This window comes from Tiliqua scincoides, chromosome 2, assembly GCF_035046505.1.
Source record: "Tiliqua scincoides isolate rTilSci1 chromosome 2, rTilSci1.hap2, whole genome shotgun sequence".
In the NCBI taxonomy this organism is placed as follows: domain Eukaryota; kingdom Metazoa; phylum Chordata; class Lepidosauria; order Squamata; family Scincidae; genus Tiliqua; species Tiliqua scincoides.
The window spans coordinates 117029310-117053052 of record NC_089822.1 but is presented as its reverse complement, the minus strand read 5'-3'; the positions used below and the strand labels follow the sequence as shown (position 1 = coordinate 117053052).

The following is a 23743-nucleotide window of genomic DNA, read 5'->3' as shown; positions in this document are numbered from 1 at the left end:
TTTTGAGTGTGCTCTAAAAGAAACAAAGGAAAGGCTGATCTGATGGGCTGGATTTTTACATTTATGCTGCCTAAGGAACAACTATTTTTGTGAAGATCAGTTCTTGGAAGCACTTTTTGTAGGAAAGCCAATGGTCACTGATCAATTCCAGAAGTCCAGTTAATTTCACAACTCTTTGGGTTTAACCCTATGAGGGGATGCACAGCTGGAAAGGGGTCATTTGGAGCAGGGAAACAGTGAGGAAAACGTTAAGCACCACAGCAACTACTCTACTATCAAGTGTAACCTCTGGAAGCATCTTTTTTAAAGCTCACTGGTCTACTTGGACCTCAGTAGGAAAGTCCGTCACATGATTAAGGAAGAAGTGGATTAATTCCAATAGCCATCTATCACAATGAGCTATGAGCATTGTGAGGGAAATACAAATCATATGGACCAAGGTTATCTAGGTGCTGTCAGAGCTGAAGAAATGAGCCAAAATCTCAAATGTAGTTTTCCTTTAAATCTAAGTATCCTTTCCAGCCACTGAATGTTGTTATCCTTGCCACAGTTCCAGGAATGTATGACAAAGATGAACTTTTCATGGTTAGTCCACTAACTTGCTTTCAGCCTAGTCTAACAACTGAGTTTAGAAGAGCTGCAGTGTACTCCTGTGCAGCCACAGCAGAATTCTGAGGTTTTCTGAGAAATAAAGCCTTATGACTCTGAGATGAATTCAGAAAATGTTTTTTAGGAATACAGCCTGAAATGCAGGTGGCAATGAGTATATATTACAACACAATACTCAGTTTTGCTCAGTCACCAAATTCTCAGGTGCGTTCTTCCAGTGTTTGTGTTTCTTGTCTGAAGGACCAGACATTCTATCTTCAAATACTGCTAAATCCAGAGGCTGCTTGCCCCAAGTCATACTTTCTGTGCAATTATTATTTTATTTTTCAAATATATATTATTTCTATCCCACATTCTAAAACATATCCAGGGTTTAAAAGCATCAACACCCAAGAATATACGTATAATCAGTACTTAAAAAAAAATATTGTTTGAACATTGATCTGTCCTTTTGAGTTATTTTTCCTAAGGACATGCTGAGTTTAAATATGGAGTTCCTAATTTTTCATTCAAGCTTGGAATGCCACTTCCTCATATGAAAATTCTTCAGACTATCAACAATAACCAGAAACTGCCTGCCTCGTTAGGCAACTGCACTGTATCAAAGTCTCATTCCTACCTGCTCAAGCACTTGCCACAAAACCACTACTAGAGCCTCCCTGCACAATCAGAGTTTATGCCACAAGTATTTCGTACAAGTTGTGTTAAATGTGCATATCTTCCCACATTTCCACTCTGGACCAAACCACACCTTACACACAAATGAAGAGAGAAAGCAGGTGGAAAAAGGATTAAGCACTCTCCCTTTCCACTTTTGTCCTACCAAAGCAGCATTTCAAGGAAAAAAGGGGGCATCAAGTTAAACAGCGCATGTATGCAACATGTACCATAGTCACCTTGGGTGTCCCCCAGGGAGAAGGATGGGGTACAAATTTAATGAATAAATGAAATTGCTATTGTGATTGCTGTGTGGAATGGGGTTGCCTGAATGCTATGTTACCTACTAGAAGATGGTAGGAGGCCCAAACCGTACATTACAATGCAGACACGGCTACTTCTCCACTGCAAAGTGTCCCTAGGAGGGGATAAGTTGCCACAGAGAAAGAGCTGAAGAGATGCTTTGTCGTTCCCACGCCTACTATTTTCTTCTTAAAACTCCCTGTCCCTTATGACTTTTGCCCCTGACTCATGTGTTCTTTACAAACTTAGGTCTGGAAGGGTGGGGGGAAACCCTTCCAGAAAAACCTCTTGGAGAAAAAACGCATGCGGCAGAAAGCTTATGGTATCTCCTTCCTCCTGTTGCTCCTCCATTGCTGGTGACCCCTTTCTGAGAAATCTCTGCAGTGGAACATGACAAATGCTACATGTGTGTGTTGATTCCTAGTGAGAAGCAAAGTTCTATCTTCTGCATCTGTGCTTGCTGCCATTTTGTGAACACTTCTCCCTTTTTAATTGTTTGGAGGTTTGCAGTAATCCTGTATGCAACTTCTGTTTGGTAGCACATCTTTAGACAGATTTCTCTCTTCAAAGATTATCACCCTTCTACTAACTATGAACATGATTTCCTGCTGCAGACGCGTGTGGCCTCTGGGAACCAAGTGCCTCAGGAACTAAGTGCCAGGTAAGGCACAAGAGTTTAGCATCTGGGCGAGGAGAAGGCAAGGAGACCTCTGAGTTTTGGAGAAGGAGAGGAGGAGGAGCAGGAGGAGCAGGAGGAGGAGGTAAGTGTACTCATTCTAACACTTTGTCTTTCTAACTCCCTGTCTTCTAACCTTAACCTTACTTTTAAAGCAACCTTAAATCAAAATTGAAAGTTAGCACCTAAGGGAGGTACATAGGGCTACTCTGAGCAGGAGCAGAGTCCTACTCGTAAGAGCAGAGTCCTACTCGTGAGTAAGAGCCCAAGGGTCAGGCATTTAAATCAAAGTTGAAAGTTAGCTGCACCTAAGGTAGCACTTAATCGAAGGAAGGGAGGAGGATAAAGTGGAAAGCAGGTTTTTCTACTTGTTTAAATTAAACCTATACTTAACCCAGGTTAAACCTAATCTAAGTTAGAACATAACCTAAACAGGTCAGTAAATTGGGACACAGGATCTAGAGAGCAATAAATAATTAAACAAACCCAAATAAAAACTAGCTTGAGGTTACAAAAACAGTCCAGCTTAAGAGAACAGAACTAGGAGGGAAAGGACCTAGGAAGGGCCAATTCCCAACCCATTAAGAGCCCCATTAGGCTAATCCAAGCAGTCCATTCAGGAGCCTGCAGAGTAGGTCACGCCCATCAGCAGCCATTTGCCTTCCTGAGCTTTTGTAAACTCACCTGGGAAGGCCAGCCCCCTTTCAATCAGGAAGGAAGGAGGGGGGAGGAGCCAGCCAGGAGTATAAAGCTAGGCAGGCCATCGCATGAGGCTCTCTGCAGACGCGTGTGGCCTCTGGGAACCCAGTGCCTCGGGAACTAAGTGCCAGGTAAGGCACAAGAGTTTAGCATCTGGGTGAGTTCAGCAGCAGGGCGAGGAGGCCAGGGCCCCATACACTGCCCTTCCTCTTCCCTAGAGAAAAGGGCTGCTATCCAGTGTACGGTTTTTAAAAGGACCCCTAAATAAAACAACAACAACAACAACAAAAAAGCTATGCAGTCAGACAGCCAGCAGCAGGGTGGGGGCTATCCAGTGTTCTGCATCGAGTGCCACATGTATGATTATATGCCTCTGGGGCATAAGTCATGGGTGTGTCCTCGGTGCAAGGAGCTCCAGGCTCTCAGGGAACGCGTCCGGTCCCTTGAAGCCTTGGTGGCCGACCTGGAGAAGCACAGGCAGCCAGAGGAGGACCGTGGGGAGACTTCTGGGGACGATCAGGCTTCGTCCCAACCTCAGGCGTGCAGCTCCTCGGCTGCCCGGGTGGGAAGTCTCGGGACTGGAGGACGTCATCCTGGAGAGGAGGGAAACAATCCCCTAGGGGGGATCCCTTCTCCAGGGGATGGGCCCGTATCCGAGCGCACTCGGGATACTCCTGGGCGGGAGGGGGGTCGGGGGCTTCTTGTAGTGGGGGATTCGGTTATTAGAAACATAGAGAGGGGGGTTTGCGATGGATGTGAGGACCGCATGGTGACTTGCCTGCCTGGTGCGAAGGTTGCGGACATCACTTCTCGTCTAGACAGGCTAGTAGACAGTGCTGGGGGAGAGGTAGCGGCTGTGGTGCATGTCGGCACCAACGATGTGGGCAAGTGTAGCTGGGAGCTCCTGGAGGCCAAATTTAGGCTTTTAGGCAGGAAGCTGAAAGCCAGGACCTCAAAGGTAGCGTTCTCTGAAGTGCTACCTGTTCCACGCGCAGGGCCAGCTAGGCAGGCGGAGATCAGGGGTCTCAATGCGTGGATGAGACGGTGGTGTAGGGAGGAGGGGTTTAGATTCGTTAGGCACTGGGGAACGTTTTGGGACAAGCGGGGCCTGTACAAGAGGGACGGGCTCCATTTGAACCAGAATGGAACCAGACTGCTGGCGCATAACATTAAAAAGGTGGCAGAGCAGCTTTTAAACTGATCCCTGGGGGAAGGCCGACAGGAGCCGAGGGACATCCGGTTCGGGACTCCTCATCCCTATGGGATGAGGATGGGGAGGTTAGAGAACAACAAGACAAAGGCAGGGTAGGAGAAGAAATTGGGAAAGGTAAGGTGATGGGATGTGATAGACGATTTGGCACAATGAGAGGATGCGGGGACAAAGGAGTGAATAAGCAGCCCATCCTGGGGCATTCCGTGTATAAATGCTTTTATGCGAATGCCCGAAGTCTACGAGCAAAGGTGGGAGAACTGGAATGTCTGGTGACAAGGGAAAATATTGACATAGTGGGCATAACGGAAACCTGGTGGAATGCGGAGAATCAGTGGGATACCGCAATCCCGGGCTATAAACTCTACAGGAGGGACAGGCAGGGGCGTGTTGGAGGTGGGGTGGCCCTTTATGTTAAGGAAGGGATAGAATCCAGCAAAGTAGAGATTGAAGGTGGGTCCGACTCCACCGTAGAATCTCTGTGGGTTAAATTACCAGGCTTGTGCAGCAATGTAATACTGGGGGCGTGCTATCGTCCTCCAGACCAGAAATCTGATGGGGACCTTGAAATGAGGAAACAGATCAGGGAGGTGACAAGGAAGGACAGGGTTGTAATCATGGGGGACTTCAATTATCCTCATATTGACTGGGTCAATTTGTATTCTGGTCACGATAAGGAAACCGAATTTCTTGACGTGCTAGATGACTGTGGCTTAGATCAGCTAGTCACGGAGCCCACCAGAGGACAGGTGACTCTGGATTTAATTTTGTGCGGTATGCAGGACCTGGTTAGAGATGTAAACGTTACTGAGCCATTGGGGAACAGTGATCATGCTGCGATCCGTTTTGACGTGCACGTTGGGGGAAGAATACCAGGCAAATCTCTAACAAAAACCCTTGACTTCCGACGGGCGGACTTCCCTCAAATGAGGAGACTGGTTAGAAGGAGGTTGAAAGGGAGGGTAAAAAGAGTCCAGTCTCTCCAGAGTGCATGGAGGCTGCTTAAAACAACAGTAATAGAGGCCCAGCAGAGGTGTATACTGCAAAGAAAGAAGGGTTCCACTAAATCCAGGAGAGTGCCCGCATGGCTAACCAGCCAAGTTAGAGAGGCTGTGAAGGGCAAGGAAGCTTCCTTCCGTAAATGGAAGTCTTGCCCTAATGAAGAGAATAAAAAGGAACATAAACTGTGGCAAAAGAAATGTAAGAAGGTGATAGGGGAGGCCAAGCGAGACTATGAGGAACGCATGGCCAGCAACATTAAGGGGAATAATAAAAGCTTCTTCAAATATGTTAGAAGCAGGAAACCCGCCAGAGAAGCGGTTGGCCCTCTGGATGGTGAGGGAGGGAAAGGGGAGATAAAAGGAGACTTAGAGATGGCAGAGAAATTAAATGAGTTCTTTGCATCTGTCTTCACGGCAGAAGACCTCGGGCAGATACCGCTGCCCGAACGGCCCCTCCTAACCGAGGAGTTAAGTCAGATAGAGGTTAAAAGAGAAGATGTTTCAGACCTCATTGATAAATTAAAGATCAATAAGTCACCGGGCCCTGATGGCATACACCCAAGGGTTATTAAGGAATTGAAGAATGAAGTTGCAGATCTCTTGACTAAGGTATGCAACTTGTCCCTCAAAACGGCCACGGTACCAGAAGATTGGAGGATAGCAAATGTCACGCCTATTTTTAAAAAGGGAAAGAGGGGGGACCCGGGAAACTATAGGCCGGTCAGCCTAACATCCATACCGGGTAAGATGGTGGAATGCCTCATCAAAGATAGGATCTCAAAACACATAGACGAACAGGCCTTGCTGAGGGAGAGTCAGCATGGCTTCTGTAAGGGTAAGTCTTGCCTCACAAACCTTATAGAATTCTTTGAAAAGGTCAACAGGCATGTGGATGCGGGAGAACCCGTGGACATTATATATCTGGACTTTCAGAAGGCGTTTGACACGGTCCCTCACCAAAGGCTACTGAAAAAACTCCACAGTCAGGGAATTAGAGGACAGGTCCTCTCGTGGATTGAGAACTGGTTGGAGGCCAGGAAGCAGAGAGTGGGTGTCAATGGGCAATTTTCACAATGGAGAGAGGTGAAAAGCGGTGTGCCCCAAGGATCTGTCCTGGGACCGGTGCTTTTCAACCTCTTCATAAATGACCTGGAGACAGGGTTGAGCAGTGAAGTGGCTAAGTTTGCAGACGACACCAAACTTTTCCGAGTGGTAAAGACCAGAAGTGATTGTAAGGAGCTCCAGAAGGATCTCTCCAGACTGGCAGAATGGGCAGCAAAATGGCAGATGCGCTTCAATGTCAGTAAGTGTAAAGTCATGCACATTGGGGCAAAAAATCAAAACTTTAGATATAGGCTGATGGGTTCTGAGCTGTCTGTGACAGATCAGGAGAGAGATCTTGGGGTGGTGGTGGACAGGTCGATGAAAGTGTCGACCCAATGTGCGGTCGCAGTGAAGAAGGCCAATTCTATGCTTGGGATCATTAGGAAGGGTATTGAGAACAAAACGGTTAGTATTATAATGCCGTTGTACAAATCGATGGTAAGGCCACACCTGGAGTATTGTGTCCAGTTCTGGTCGCCGCATCTCAAAAAAGACATAGTGGAAATGGAAAAGGTGCAAAAGAGAGCGACTAAGATGATTACGGGGCTGGGGCACCTTCCTTATGAGGAAAGGCTACGGCGTTTGGGCCTCTTCAGCCTAGAAAAGAGACGCTTGAGGGGGGACATGATTGAGACATACAAAATTATGCAGGGGATGGACAGAGTGGATAGGGAGATGCTCTTTACACTCTCACATAATACCAGAACCAGGGGACATCCACTAAAATTGAGTGTTGGGCGGGTTAGGACAGACAAAAGAAAATATTTCTTTACTCAGCGCGTGGTCGGTCTGTGGAACTCCTTGCCACAGGATGTGGTGCTGGCGTCTAGCCTAGACGCCTTTAAAAGGGGATTGGACGAGTTTCTGGAGGAAAAATCCATTATGGGGTATAAGCCATGATGTGTATGCGCAACCTCCTGATTTTAGGAATGGGTTAAGTCAGAATGCCAGATGTAGGGGAGAGCACCAGGATGAGGTCTCTTGTTATCTGGTGTGCTCCCTGGGGCATTTGGTGGGCCGCTGTGAGATACAGGAAGCTGGACTAGATGGGCCTATGGCCTGATCCAGTGGGGCTGTTCTTATGTTCTTATGCTATTGTCATTCTGAAGTCACTTATAGGAGTACTGCTCAATGACTAAAATGTGTTTATGGGGACTCTTCAATGGCTGTGTGAAAAAGCCCACCGATAGGGTAGAGTGGCACTGAAGGTCCTTACCATTCTTGGTGTGAACTGCTCAACTGGTGAAATTTGGGTTTGGGAAGCGGCAGGTGGTGCCAAAGTTGGTAGAACTGAAGGCTGGCTCTGAACCAGCGGTAGGACTTTGGGAAGGGACACATTTGCCAGCTGTTGTTGCATCTGTATAAAGAAAAATGATCTGGTTTCACATTCTGGCCTCCATCCTCCCATGTTCAGAGCAGATGGAATAACTCGGCTCAGCTTGTCAGCTGCTTCAAGGTCGCACAATGCCGGCGGCCTCCAACTGGCAACCTGTGGATGTTATCTTCAGGCAAACGGAGGCTCTACCCTCTAGACCAGACCTCCTGCCCAAGGAGAGGATAGAGGAATCAGAGGGAGAGAAGAAAACAAGGACAGGAGGACAGAGAGTGAAGGTGGCAAAGGAGGGGGGGAAAAGGCAAGTAAAAAAGGAAAGATAAAAGAAAGAGGCAAAGAAATCGGGAGAAAAAAGAAGGGGCCAAGTAGAGGAGGTCAACTGAGGATTCCATGGGGGGAAGAGTGCCAGCCATCCAGGATAGTCAGAAGGAACTACCCCAAGAAAAGGGGGGGGGGACTTGCAGTCCTAGAGCCAGAGAAGGTGGGATACACTGGGGGGCCTAAGGCCCTGACCACATATAGGTCATCAGGGTGGGCCCAAATAGACCTCCACTGTGTGGATGAAAGACTCAGCCTGGAGAGAACCGGCCTCCTAAGCCAGCAGGTGAGCTGGGCCTTGCACTACCAACACTGCCTGTTTCTGGAAGGAGGTGGGCAGGCCTTCATGTAGGGACCAAAACGAGTATCGGTGGAGGAAGCAGACGAGACATTCATTCTCTCGCCATGTGATAAGCTACAACAGCCACAATGGGGCAACTCAGGCCTGAGCCAGCAAAATTGCTGGTGCAAATCTGCATTGCCCCTTGTCGGCAAATCAGGCCCTGAAAGGGGATAGGCTACAGCGTGCACCAATGTTGCTGATCCTCTCTCCTCATCCCCCACCCTGTTGCCCCTCCCGCCCCTCCCCCGCCTTTCCCCTGTCCCTGGGCTGCTCAGCACCTACTCTGGTGCACACCACTCCTTACATCAGCACCAGCAGGATGGCGCAGGAAATCCTGCAAGGGGGCCTAGTTGGTGCACTATTGTAATGTGCTTCACAGACTGTTTGCAACAGCCTGCTCCTGCGGAACAGTCACTCTGTCAGCATAGAAGCACCATAGGATTATGCCATTATTGTTATTTCAATTTTAAATAACTGTGAAACTATAGTAATCACTAAGTTATATCTTATTTCATTTTATTTTACCACACAATCCTATCTACTCTGAAGGATGTTCCATTGTGTTTAGTAAGGCTTACTCTCAGGAAAGTGTGAACAGAACTGCAGCCTTATAGCCCAAGCTTATGCATGTCTACTCACTAGTATGTCCCACTGTGTTCCATGAGACTTACTCCAAGGAAATATGGATAGGATTGCAGCCCTATTTTCATAAAATTAATCATTCACAATGTTACTTCCCAATCCTTAGCTGTACACATTAAATTAATTCTACCATTTTGGCCAGCTACCAGATTTTAACTAAGTTTTCTTTTAACATATACATGTTTTCACTTCCCAATATTTTGTGATTAAATCATTAGCAAATGTTAAACACCAAACCAACTCAAAGTAGTCTTCAGAGATTATATATTAAATAATATACTGATAGCCCAATCCTATCTCCCACCATCTATCACCATGCTGTCAGAACACACACGGCATATCAGGGTTGAGGACTCGAGTCAGTGACTCGGACTCAAATCATGAAAATGTGTGATTTTGGGTGACTTGGCGACTTGTGAGTCGCGCACATGGAAGACTCTGAAAAAGACTTGAGTCAGGGACCCCTTGACTCAACTCTCATTCCCATGTGTGCTGGCTGAGTCGAGTCTGCCTGTGTCTGGGTGTGTTTGCTGACTGTTTTCCCAGCGTGGAAAACCTCGTGGGGCAAGCATTCTGATGAGCCAGCAGCAGGGAAGTTCCAGGCAGGAGGCAGGAAAGGGTTAATGTGAGCAGGTGGGAGAGGCAGGACTGGGCTCTCTTTTCCTGTCTCTGATAAGAAGGAAGGAAGATGATCATTGGACAAAGGATGGGCATTCTCATATTTTCATTGGCTGAGCGAGAGCAGGAGGAGGAGCTCAAGGGGGTTCTTGCTTTAGGATGGGCTGGAGGGGGAAAAAGGAAGCGATGAAGCGGGGGTTGGTTGGTTCATAGCAATCATGAACCTCTTCTATGGGCATTACTTGGGAGGGGGAAGCCTCACTGAATGACTGGCTACAGTGGGACTACATCTGAGTAGAGCTGCAAAGGATTGGGTGTCTTGGTAAGCCTACTGGCAGCTGCTGCTTATGACCCTCCTCCCTCTTGCCGCTTCTGTCCTGGCTCTCTCACAGTCCCTCCCATCCCGCTTACAGATTGGCGGGGACAGCAGGGGAGTGAGTAAGGAGAATTCACACACACACATACACACAGCCCCTGGCAGCAGCCCTGTTTTTCCCACGGCAGACTTTTTAAAGGGAAACGGGCAACTCCACTCGAGTCCATTAGAGTCACTAAAGGGTGACTCGAAGACTCAGAAAGTGCCCCGTCAGGACTCTTTTTCAAGTCAAGTCACATTGGGCAGTGACTCGGCAACTCAATTCAAGTCGCACTGGTTTTTCCCATCCCTGCTGCATACCATAGTGGGAGGAGGATTAGAGGGCCAGAGAAAGATAAAAAAAATAGTTAGCTCCTGGTAGGCCACCTGAACACCTATGGGTCTCCTCAGACACACACTACCTATTTTGCTGGCATAAGTCTGAGAAGAGGAAATGCATGGGTTCAAAAATTGGGGATAAGATCCAGCATGCACTTTTGCCACCAAGATCCACCCCCTCTAGCATGCCCGCCTGTCCTATCCGAACTGCTCCTTCTGGCACCTTACCTGGGCCAAAGAAGCAGTCTGGCAGGCATACAGAGTTGTTGCCATTTCTTCACACAACAGTGGTGTGATGTTTGCACCATCACAGGGCCATTCACGATAATGGATCAACAGATCCACAGTCGCAAATGGCCCTTGGGATTGGGCAGTAATAAAATTACAAGACCTACAGAGATTATAGATCCAGTTATGAATCCAACAACATGCCCTTAATCACAATTTTAAAAATTGATTTCCTGGAATTAGTTCTTGTTTCACATTTCAATACTTCCTGCATCTTCTCAGTCTACAAAATATTTATTGTTTCTCAGTCCAACTATTTACTGCTTTTGAATATATCTGACCAAAGCAAACATTTCCATTTATTGTTTAGCGAGATGTTTTGATGTCACAGTTCTGACCATATAATTAATATAAAATTCAACTGCTAATATATCATAAACATGCAAAATAAGTATTGTGATATCTTTTCAAGGCCCAAGGTTTGTAGATGGGGAAACAGAGAAACTGTCTGCCTTACAAAGGATGGGCAGCCCAATCCTGAGCTGCCCAGAGCTCCCGAACCCTGCGGCTCCACAGAGAGCTGCCGCCAGATCCTGCGCCTCCCGCGCTACTGCGGGAGGCTCCTTGGGAGAAGGGGACGTTCGTCCCCTTTCCCTGAGTAAGGGAAGCAGCCCTGCAATGGGGCTACTCTCTTTAGCGACTCTTTAGAAGGTCGGCACTGAAGTAAAGGCGCTCGTGTAGGGCGAGCAGCCCTGCGTGAGCGCCTTGGATCCTGTGGAGCTCAGCTCCACGGATCTGCCTCTCCCCCACCCCCAACATGCCTCCCCCACGCCCCCGGCCACACCTCCACCCTCCCTGGAACGCCTCCCCCACACCCCTGGCCACGCCCCTGCCTCCTGTTCCGCAGCCCGGCGGTCTGGGAGACCATGGAGCTGCGGAACCCAGGCGACCGCCGGGCACTAGCCCAGTGCCAGCCAGGGCTGGGCTAGCTCCAGTGGGAGCCTGGCGGTGAGCCTCTTCAAACGTGCCTTATGGCACATTTGCGACTGAGGTCTGCAGCGCAGAGCCATGCCGCAGACCTCAGGATTGGGCTCTCAGCCATTAATCTTTTATTTATGTTCTGCCCTTAAGCTCAATATATCTTATACAGTCAGTTCTCATTATCTGCTAGGGTTAGGTTCCTGGAAAACATACAGGATACAGAATTAGATACCAAATCATGAGCCTATGGGAAAAAAGGGGTTAGGTTCCAGGGGGACTCTCTTCACTATATATGAACTTTATGAACCTAAATTTAATTTGAAGTCTATTAAAGTCTATTAACAGACTATGAAGTCTATTAAGTCTATGAGGTTGGGTAATAGCAACAATATCTCCAACATTTGATGCTTTCTCCTCCATGCTGGATAACCATTCTTTGATGTGTTGACACTTGTGGTGATGAGTTTTTCTCCATGCTGGCAGTCCCTCGACTTATTGAAGGTTGCTACCCAACAACAAGGCCTCAGAGTTCAGCTATGGGCAGAGGGTTGCTTCACCAGTCCTCCTCCTTCACTTGCCTCTTGGCTCTTTCCCTTGACTTGTCCCAACCCAAGGTAGCCTTCCAGAGGCCTCTCATCATTGGGTTGTGAGGGTTCAGCTGGAGTCGTCGAGATGGTGCCAAAGATGGTGAGGCAAGTCTGAAAATGGATACAATGTGTCCAACCATTCTCCATGTGCCATTACCAATGCCCATTTGATGCAGCACCAGCACAGAATTCGCAGATAATTAGAAATGTGTTGCAGATAATGATAGGTAGGTGACAATTCTACCCGTCGCAGATAAATGAATTAGCAGATAGTGAATTCGCATATAAAGAGAACTGACTGTAACTGTTTAAGAATTCAGTGTAACTTTCAAGCTTACACGCTCTTACACAAACAGAGGTCGGTTCAATAGAAGATACTAGTTTACCAACCTTATTGTATTTCTTCTTTGGGCCCATAGTTAAGAACAATCTATGCAGAAACACCATCAAAATATTTATGGAATTAAAAGCACTACCAAAACAGAGCTATGAATTAACAGGCTTCAGAATTAAGAAAACAATGGACCTCTTACCCCTGGTATTGACTGGTAATGCCCCATCAGCTGCTGGGAAGTATAGATTTGCCCTTGAGCACTACTTTCAGGTTGTGAGAGGTTGGGGGCTTGCTGAGTGTTCATCGTCTGTTCTGATGAGAAGGCCAGGCTTTGTTGGCTAGAGGCATCTGACAATATAACTGATCCCACTCCTCTCTCAGATAAGCTGTCGGCTGTGTCAGTACAGAGAGAGAAGAAGGAGAGAGCATTATGTATATCAGAAGATGTATTTCCCCTCCTTCTCCCAAACACTGTCTCATTCATACACACATCTGGATGTTTGAAATGTAACATGGGCTTTCATGGATGAAATAAATATTCTAGAACAGTGGTTCTCAAACTTTGAGGGAGCTTTACTTCCTCAGTAAGTTCTTGCAGGGGAGGGGCGAGGGCAGCGACATGATCCCCAGGATCGCGCCGCTAAGGGGAGGCGAGGGGGGTGATTGTGACTTTATGAAGACAGGGCTGCAGCAGGCTGCAGGAGGTACGGGAAGCCCTGCGCAGCCCTCTGCAGCACTCCCCGAGGCTTGGAACATTTGGAGAAAGCGGGCGCAAAGCACCTCCTGCAAAACGGAAGTGCTTTGCGCCCGCTTTCTCCGAACGTTCCAAGCCTCGGAGAGCGCTGCAGAGGGCTGCACAGGGCTCCCCACACCTCCTGCAGCCTGCTGCAGCCCTGTTTTCATAAAGTAAGTCACAAGCATCCCCCCTCGCGCCCCCATATGGGCGCGATCCTGGGGATTGCTTCCCTGCCCCTCCCCTTCCCCAGTCTCTTAAAGGGATAGGGGAACTTTTACACCAACTGGTGGGTCACGACCCACCAGTTTGAGAACCACTGTTCTAGAAGAAACAGAACAATCCTGATTCCTGGGACCAGGAGCAGTGGTCCTAGGACAGGACCAGGAGAAGTGGTCCAATCTTTTTAAGGAGCATGAGCTTTATATGTGAGCTTTATAAAGCTCGAGCGTGAGCTTTATATGTGCTTTGGATACATGAGTACGAACCAAAGAATTCACTCTTTGGAATATTAAAGGGGGAATCTGCAACAAAATATTACATCTCCCCAATCCTAATGTACAACTGACTCAAGCAGGTCAATTTCCACCTTTTTCCCTTACTCCCCTCCACAGTGCTCTATTGTTTTTCCCCAATTCCATCTCAACATTTTGTGGCTTCTGGGATCACTGAGCATGTTCAGGTGATGTCAAGTCGGTCTTTCAGGGGGCAGGGGGAGCTTCTTTTCTTTTACTTTTAACTTAAAAACTTTTTACTTCCTCTTATCTTGAGAGTCTGCCAAGTATAGTAAGCTCGCTCAATACAGTTTCATTTTAAAGTTGTTGAGAGAAAAAACTGATTCCTGGCCGGGGCCACAGTCTGTGCGGAGTCTGCACATTCTCTCCATGTCTGTGTGGTTTCTCTCAGGCCAACAGAGCTGACAATCCTATTGAAATTCCCCTGCGCCGATACAACAGGGCCAGCGCAGCTTGTGCTGTACCCCATGGGGAAATTTTGTATTCTGGAGTTGTCACCTTGCCCCAGGGAAAGCCCCAGCTGTGGCAACAGGTCTACTCAGACCTGCACCTGCTAAATCACTGGCACAAGTCTGAATGGATCAGTGCAGGCAGATCTGGCCTGGGATAGGATGTGGCATGCATCACTGCTGTCAATCCTGCCCCTCTTCCTGACCCAATCCACCCACCCCCAATTTCCTTCCCACCCACACCCCTTCCCACCCTCCCCCTGTCCCTCTACTGCCCGGTTTACCTGCTTCACCATGTGTGAAGGACTGAACCGGCACTGGCAGGATGGTGCAGGCCTTCCCATCAGCGCTACTAACTCCTTCGCTGTCACAATGTGCTTTATGGCACATTTGTGACAGCTTGCAACAGCGGAGCATGCGCTCCACCACTACCAGTATAAGATGGTGCTGTTGGAGCCACAGCAGCTTTGTTCTTCCAGTGCTGGAGGGAAAATGGGGCTGCCACTGCCGTGAACCTTTTCTGAACTTGCCTTCAGCAAGCTGGAAGAAGATCAGAGCCCCCAGTGGAGTCACAGGCTGAAGAAGGCAGTGAACAGACAGGCTGGGGGCTCAACCATTTGCAACCCTTCTAAGGGTGCAACTCAATGCAATTGTTTCAGGTTGCTTCACAGCAAGGCCAGTTCTGGCAACATACTCCATCCCCAGGCTTTACTTTAAAAAAAAAAAAAAAAAAGATAAAGCTCCTTGTATCTTTCATTCCTTGGGGACAGGAGTAACTGAGGAAGGGGAGCAATTCAGAGCAGATCAATGACTAGGGGGAGGGGGGAGTTTGGACTATATGTCTTGTCCCCATCCTCTACTCAACCTGAAACCACCTTACAGTTGCTTTGCCCAACAAAATATTTCCCTGCTAATGGGGTTAAGAGATATCTTTTAAGTAGCCAGCAATTCAAACTGAGGCAACTACCACAGAAATAAATTACAGTTTACATGGTAAATGACCTACAATAAACAGGCAAACGGTGCCATTAGCTCAATATGCCTTGGGGCATTTTAATACACTCAGATTCAACCTTTAAAAAGCTTAGTTCAGCACAGGATTTGGGAAGACTGAGGGCCCAATCCTATCCAATTTTCCAGTGCTGCTGCAGCTGTACCCATGGGGTGTGCAATGTAATGAAACAATGAAAGTATCAACCCAGTGCGCGGCGGCGGCGGTGGTGAAGAAGGCTAATTCCATGCTGGGGATCATAACAAAAGGTATTGAGAATAAGACAGTAAATATTATAATGCCGTTGTACATATCGATGGTACAAATTGATGGTAAGGCCACACCTGGAGTACTGCATCCAGATCTGGTCACCACATCTCAAAAAGGATATAGTGAAAATGGAAAAGGTGCAGAAGAGAGCGAACAAAATGATTACTGGGCTGAGGCACTTCAAGGCTACACCGTTTGGGGCTCTTCAAGTCTAGAAAAGAGGCACCTGAGGGAGGACATGATACAGACATACAAAATTATGCAAGGGATGAATAGAATGGATAGAGGGATCCTCTTTTCCCTCTCATACAACACCAGAACCAGGGTACATCCACTAAAACTGAGTGTTGGGAGAGTTAGGACAGACAAAAGAAAATATTTCTTTACCCAGCATGTGATTAGTATGTGGAACTCCTTGCCACATGATGTGGTGATGGTATCTTGCCCAAATGCCTTTAAGAGGGGATTGGACAAATTTCTGGAGGAAAAGTCCATCACGGCTTACAAGTCATGATAATTTGTCAAGTTGTCAATAAGTCAAGTTCAATCTCCTAATTTTAGAAGTGGGTTACCTCAGAATGCCAGATGCAGGGGAGGACACCAGGATGTAGGTTGTGTCTGTTGTCTTGTGTACTCCCTGAAGCGCTTGGTGAGCCACTGTGAGATACAGGATGCTGGACTAGATGGGCCTTTGGCCTGATCCAGTGGGGCTCTTCTTATGTTCATATGGGGAGGCAGTCATAGAGGCCTCCTCAAGGTATGGGAATATTTGTTCCCTTACCTCAGGGTTGCATTGTGGCTGCACCAGTGCTGGAAGGTTGGATAGAATTGGGCCCTGAGTGCCCTTGGCTGCTCATTACCATTGAGGGAGGAGCTGTGTTGTATTTGCTGAAGAATCTGCTGCCTGACATGCTGATCAACCTCTGTTTCCTCGCACTCTGTCTTGCTTGGCTGGGAAGGAGTGGTGAATGATGAGCCTTGTGGCTGGAGCAGTGGTAGCCCACTAGGTAGTTTGCTTTGAGAGTCCCTTCTCTCTTCCAGGAAGCCCACCTGCCTCCGGTCCCGTGTCTTCTTGATTAGGGCGACACGATCCCGGATAGATTTAGCCACAGCTTTGGAATCACTTTCATGGAAGAATCCTGATTTCACCTAAATGTTAACAGAGAAAGAAGTACAGCCTACCAAAAATCACTTTTACTCTTTCAAACAGCTGTCCAACAGCATTTATCCATCAGAATGTTGTTCTACATTTGTTCACCATTCTAACCAAGGTTCCATTGCAACTGATTTTGCACTGCCCACACACCAAATCAATTTAGCTCTAGACACAGCGTCTAGATTTTGTGATAGGGAGAGATGTTTGAAAATGGCATTTACTTTACTCAGAAGTAAGCCTATTGTGTTCAGTAAGACTTAGGTTGTAAACCTGTCTTACTCATCGGAAACAAACACATCTAGTGATGGGTTATCTAATTAAGATCAAACACACTGGATACATATACTACACATAAATAAACTACTAGTAATACACATACTACCTATGTGGAGTGTTCTACATGTGACTGTTCTAATTATGGTACCTTAACTAATATTCACACCACAACTGTTGCCCCAACAAAAACACCTATCCTCTTATTTTCTTAACTAGTTAGAAGATGTCATTAAACAAAACCAAACAAACTGTATAAAGGCGCAATCCTCACCCCTTATGTCAGTGCTTTCCAGCACTGACATAAGGGCAATACAGCTCTGAGGTAAGGGAACAACCATTCCTTTACTTTGAGGAGGCCTCCATGAGTGACACCCAACTGCAGGATGCAGCACACGTCCCATTGGCACTGCTATGCCAGTGCTGGAAAGCACTGACATAAGGGGTGAGGATTGCGCCCTAAAAGGTTTAAATCCTACTCCAGAAAAAGGACTTATTGTCATGAAAACACAAGTTTCTTACTTCATACTTGAAGTACCAATGCAACTTTCCCCTATGGGAATCCAAAGGAGGGCATAACACTGTGGCTCCACACCACAAAATACACAGCAATGTACTTTGAGGCATCAATTCAGGAGCCATCATAGCTGGCTAGTGGGTGGATGTTGTTTAAGATGTAGTCCTTTGCTATACAAAGAAAATAAGTGAACAGATGCACTGCTATGACTCTTTTCAGTATCATCAGCCATCAGCTGTTATTTGTCAGGTTGCTGTGCAGCCAAATGTTTTGTGAAAACAAAACCAGGGCAACAGTAAGGCAGAGCGAACAATCTACAACCTAAACAGATAACTTGGACAAAGAATAAGAGAGGAAACATTGCCATAAAAGGAAGGAAGGCAAGCAGTTGCCTAAAGTCATATGATATCTCCATCACCCCTTCTCTGGTTTACCATCAACATGCTTTAACTGTGTATAAAACTGTCAATTCTGATGAAACTCCTGCTTCATGCAACTTCAGAAGTTATGATGGGGAAAAGGCCTGCCACCAGCAAGTTCACCAGTCCCTTTCTGACCTCATAGTCCTTCTCATCTATATAATCAATACAGGACATCTGAGTCACACAGTCACACTCCCCAATAGAAGGGGAGTAGGCCAACACAAGGGCCAAGAAAGAGGAAAGTAAACTAGATTATATGTAAAATGTTATATAGACAAAGGCACATGTTTGAAATGAGGCAACAGAAATAGCTGGAAATACTGCCATAAAACAGAAGAAAGGAATCAGCAGTAATCAATACCCACCATTTCGCAGGACACTTCCTCTGGGACATCTGTTTCCAAGTTGAAACTGAACTCAATGGCTTCATTGTCTTTGTGCTTGCCTTTCAGCTTCTTGGGATCTTCCACCCAAAGTCTCAAAGCCAGGGAAGAATTCAGCCCATCATCTTCCTCGGCCAGTTCAACTCTAAGTCCAGTGTCCTCCGCAAAAAAGGCATGGTTCAAGAGGTCTTTGATCGATAGCCTTGACAACAAGGTATGAGAGATGATCGAGTGCCTTCTGAAGACCACACCAGAGGTGTGCTGACAACTGGTGAGTTGTTGTTCTTATTTAACTTTCTTAGGGTCTTCCATAATATGCACTTAACACCTTGCTACACATACCACTTAGATACTATTAGACAGCTGAGGTTATATAACTTGTTCAGCAGTCCTTCAAGGGGAAAACTAAGCAAGCACCAACATTTTTTTTTAACTTCAGTCCCCGTTCTCTCTGATAACTCCCTCTTTAATCCCTTTGCTTGAATTCTAACCAACACAAACTTCGCAAAAAACTTAAAACTAAGGGAAACTGAATTCCATCACACTAGTAAAACTATAAACGGAACTGAGTTCTGCTTCTCTGATCTACATTATTGCTTCCTTCTCCAGGAACTGAGAATAGGCATTCTGAGATCCAAACTCATCTGTTCAAATGCACATCACAAGTTTCACTCGGCCTTCTTCTTTCATCTATATACAGCACAGCATACTCCTCAAATATTCTGAATACAAGCCACACAAATCCCAATTCCAGTATATGAGTTTAATTTCCTTTGACTTCAAAGGGACTTATGCAGGTGCTTAAAAGTGCTACACAAAGCAGGAATGCTTTGCTTAATCAGGTTTTTTGTTTTGTTGGCAGTACCAACAAAACCCTATTAATACTCAGAAAGGTTACCTCTTAATTTATGGAGAAAAAGCAACTGAAAGCACAAAGGCTCACCTACCTTTCAGACTTATTTTGCCGAATGCAGCCTTCAATTATCTCTTTCACTTCTGGGTCAGTCACCTTGTTAAAACTGGCAGGTTTAATGCCCTAGAAGAGAAGGAATGCACTTGTTAATAGATAATACCCAGCAGGAGCTCTTTCTGATGAAGCTAGGAGAAATATGGAAAGTTCCCAATTCACAGGGCTATTCCAAGCACCATAAAAGTTAGTTTAATTAGACTTCAGAAACACAAGTCCCTGACCCTGAACATATTTACCAGGAAGCCAGTCTTGCTAATTTCAGTTCGACTCACAAACAGCAGCCATTATTCCCTTTTTACAATATGCCAGCCATTCCTTCTAAATAAGGATCAGCTGAAATGTTCGGGCTTTACATAATTTTGTGAAAGGGGACAAAATCCACACTAAACCATTTGATTAATCTCTTGTTTTAGCGTCATCCGCCTATTTACACCCAAATATAAGAACATTTCATGACTGTGCATGAAAATTAACTTCATAAAGCTTGTGTGTCATCTTCTTTGGATAAGTGAACATGGAACACAGAATATGCTACAAAACTTTTTGAAACAACGATGAGAACTTCAGCCCTCAACTGCATGAAAATAACTTCTCAGTATCTATCCTCAGCTCCTAAAAAGTCTAATTTAATAGGGTGGCTGTTGACCGGACGCATCCCGAGCCCCAGCAGAGGAGCCGCCAGCAGCGTGAACCGGCCAGGGCGCCTCACTTACCCTGGGGGGAAGCAGGGGTCCCAGCCACCCGACAGCAGGGTTGGGCAAGCACATGCAGCACTCTTGCACTGCGCTCCTAAGGAAGTTGGGCTCCCGACTCGGAGCCGCAGGCGGCCTGGCCGCCTGACCAAGAAGGGGCAGGGTTTCGGCTTGGCTCGCCCGAGATCTAGCAAGATCTCAGGTAGCCGGAAGGGGCAGGCCCCAAACGCCTGGCCGAGAGCCTCGTAAGAGGCCGGGAGGCTGAGGCAGGTGGTCGCCAGGCTGGAGGCAGCTGCAGCGCCCAGGCAGAGACCCGGAAAGCCTCATGCCTCCCACTAGCCTCACAGTCAAACGGTAGCGCGGGAGGCGCAGGATCCGGCAGCAGCCCTCCATGGAGCCGCCGGGTCTGGGAGCTCCGGGCAGCTCAGGATTGGGCTGTAAATCAATAAGAGGTAGAAGTAGATGAGTAAGTAGATTAGGAGATATAGTATGATTAATTAGTATTGGTATACGGTATTTAGCACTCCTAAATGTATGTTATATGTCTGTATGTCTGTGTGTGTTAATTTAAAAAAAAAAATTTTTTTAACTGATTTTTAATGGCTCGGTTTTTGAAAATTCTCAAAAAATGAACCATTTGTTTGTTCTAAGTTATTTGTGGTGCTGGAACTAAAAGAAAAAAAAAACATTAACTGAACATTCAAAATCAGTTTCTTCTGAAAACGTCTCATCTCTAAAATGGTCTCTCTTTTGGGATATGTTTAGGATGCAGCTGTTACCACACACAGAATCCATCTCAAGATGCATATTAAAATCACTGAAGACTGAGTAAGTGATCTGGCTGGTATGCTACAATGATCAGGTATTCTGAATAATTTACATATAACATTTGATTTCGTAATGGGCAGACCCTCCACCATTAGACTTACAACCCAATCCTATCTCCTGTCATGCTACAGCACACAGCTGCGCCAATGGAGTGTGCACTGAATGCTATAGTGCTGGGTGACCAGAAAGCCAACAAGAGGTAAGTATCCCTTGATAGGCCTTCTGGCCACCTATGGGTCTCCTCAAACCCACAATGTAGCTGATGTAGATCTGACGAAAGTAAGGGGGTGAGCTGGGAAATCAGGGATAGGAACCAGTGTGCATGTTTGCCACCAAGATCCACCCCCTCCAGCTCACACTCCACCTCAAACCTTCCCTGAACCATTCATAGCTAGTCCCTGTAGCCACCTTACCTGGGCCAGTGGAGTGTCCAGGCAAATCTAGCATGTGTGGGGTGCCACTGGCCATTTCCGCCAGTAGCTCCATTGATCACATTGGCAATTTGTACTGTTGAAACAGGGCCTATGGCAGCAGGTTGCAAAAAAGGATTGGGCCAAAAGTGAGACAGATTATTCAAGAGGTGTATTTTGGATGTTATTAAGAACAACAGAGTGGGAAGAGTGCCATTTGGATTTTGCTCCTCAGGAACCAAAGTGGTTTCAAGTTGGTGTTTCAATGTTTGGCCCTGGCACCAAAGTATAGCCAGTTAGAAGAATTACCACAAAGTGTTAAAATCTGAAGACTGCAGCCAATTTGAGAGATGTTTTTAGCAATGACCTATTGATTTTGCAGATACAGTACCCTAACCTCAAATCCTGCACCTTTAACTTGTTTTCTTTAACCCTGTTTGTAACTTTAGCTCATGACAATTACAAAAAAATTCATTTAAATGTATTTTTCACATTTTTTATGATACCTGAGCTCCTTCCTTGGAGGAAGGGTATACAATATTCCTTCCCTCCTTTAGTCCTCATAACTCTGTAAGGCAGGGTAGGGAGAGAGATAGTGACTGGCCAAAGGTCACCCAGGAACCTTCACAGCTGAGTGGGGATTTGCACCTGGATCTTGGTGGTCTAAGTCCAACTTTAGAACCACTACATCTGGGGTCGGCAACCTGCCATTCTGGAGCCGCAAGCGGCTCTTTGAGCCTTCGGCTGCGGCTCTGTGCGGGGCCAACTCGTCCCGGGGGAGGGGCTCGCCCCTCCCGCGACGCAGCCGCCGCTCACCAGCCCGATCATACAGGCTGCGGCTGTGCCCCATAGGAGAGGGCGCGAACGGCTGGCGGAGCAGCTCCTCCGCCGAGAGCGAGCCCCCGCCGCACGTTCCGAGCACACGGGCTGCAGCTGCGCCCCATTGGAGAGGGGGCGAACCACTGGCGGAGCGAGCCCCCACCCCTGCCGCTGCACGTTCCCTCCTGCCGGAGCCGCAGCCCGAGCCTGTGCGTGTCTCCTCAGAAGTAAGTCCCATTGAACACCCTGATGATCCCCCCTTCCCACAAGCAGCCCTGACCCCAGGGAGCCAAGGCAAAAGCAAGCAATGGAATGCAGCTGCTCTCTCCTCCTCCCAAGCTCAGGGCACAATCCTGTGCATGTCTCCTCAGAAGTAAGTCCCATTGTACTTGCTCCCAGGAAAGTGTGCACAGGATTACAGCCTTCAAACTCCCCACTCAGCACCCCCCCCCCCCGTCACTCACTCACACTCTCACTGCTCCATTTCCTTCACTTGGAAACTTGAAAGGGATTTGGAGACCCCTGCACCAGATGGTATTCTGTATATGTTTGTATACTGTATGTGTAACATACTGTATATGTAGCACCAAAGCATATTTCATGGTTGTGAAGTAATCACTGTTAGTATGCCTTTTATTTTATGCAGTTTTGAACTCTTAGCTTGTTTGTTCAGGAGCACTTTTGTGAACAGTGTTAAGTAGTACTAAGTGGTCTTGTTCAGAGGTAGTATTGTGTGGAAAGGCATTTACAGAAGTACAGAAGTAAATGACAGTAAAGAATGACAGTATCCTTCACAAGCAGTTCACCTGTGCACAATCTAAAACTGTTGTTCTCCAACTGTGGGTCTGGACCTGATTTTTAGTGGGACCTCTAAGAGGGGAGTGTATTATATAACTGGGACCTATAAGAGGGGAGCGCAAACTATATAAGCAGTGTTATCTTCATTTTAGATGTCAAAAGGGTTTTGTGGCTCCCAAGGTTTTCTTTTTTCCGGAAAACGGGTCCAAATGGCCCTTTGCGTGTTTAAGGTTGCCGACCCCTGCACTACACAAATGTATGGCCTACACATTAGCTAAAGACGCAACAGCTATCACTACTTCAGTTAATTCTGATGTCTGAATAAGTACAGATTAACTTTCATTTGAGCTACAAGCCTCATTATGACAGCATCTGTTCCAGCTAGAAAGAAAAAAGAGATTGGTACTTGTTTGGTCTAAGACTGACTACAAGAAGGCTTATAGGATGAGCAACAACTGGAATGAACAAATTAAGAAAGAGCTGGACAGAAATGTAGTTTGCTCCAAGAGCCTGTTCCCTACAATTTTTGGCCTATATTGGTCTTTAGGAAATCACAAGCTTGGCTTGCATAATGCTACCAGTTGTGCCATCTGAACACCAAACAGCAACACAGCTCCTCCCCCAATGGTAATGAGCAGCCAAGGGCACTCAGGGCCCAATCCTATACAACTTTCTAGCTTTGATGCAGCCATAATGCAGCCCTGAGGTCAGGGAACAAACATTCCCTTACCTTGAGGAGGCTTCTGTGACTACTTCCCCACCAAAGGATGCAGCATAAGGCACATCTGCAGAGGCTTAGTGCCACCCCAGTGCCAGAGCTAGCCCAGCGGTCAGCTGCTTGGTTGTCACTCAAACCACCTGGCAGCGGAGAGATGAGTGGGGGCGTCGGAGGAAGTGGGGATGAGGTGTTTCCGGGGCAGGGGAGGCGGAGAAGGGTGGATGAAGGTGTTCTGGGGAGGATGCAAGGGGGGGCAGGAACACTGCAGCTCTGTTCCACAGATCCCGAGCCCTGTGTTGGTCCGTGTGGCCCAATATGGAGTTCTCCAATACTGCGGCAGCTCAAGAGCTGCCACAGAATCAAGCAGCCCTGCTGCAGGGCTACTTCCTTTACTCAGGGAAAGAGGACAAATGTCCCCTTCTCCTGAGGAGGCAGCGGCAGCTGCCTTGGGCACTCTGGATG

The 23743-nt window shown here is 47.0% G+C and overlaps 1 protein-coding gene across 1 annotated transcript in view; it reads right to left on the bottom strand.

The window, feature by feature from the left end:
- Window positions 1-23743, bottom strand: part of WNK3 (WNK lysine deficient protein kinase 3) — a 93849-nt gene that overhangs the window by 39149 nt on the left and 30957 nt on the right. Inside the window, exons 5-8 of the mRNA XM_066616373.1 lie at window positions 18994-19082; window positions 18029-18248; window positions 16156-16444; window positions 12537-12730 (exon numbers count right to left, since the gene is read on the bottom strand). Of these exons, the coding sequence (XP_066472470.1) occupies window positions 12537-12730; window positions 16156-16444; window positions 18029-18248; window positions 18994-19082 (792 nt within the window). The remainder of the gene's footprint in view (window positions 1-12536; window positions 12731-16155; window positions 16445-18028; window positions 18249-18993; window positions 19083-23743) is intronic.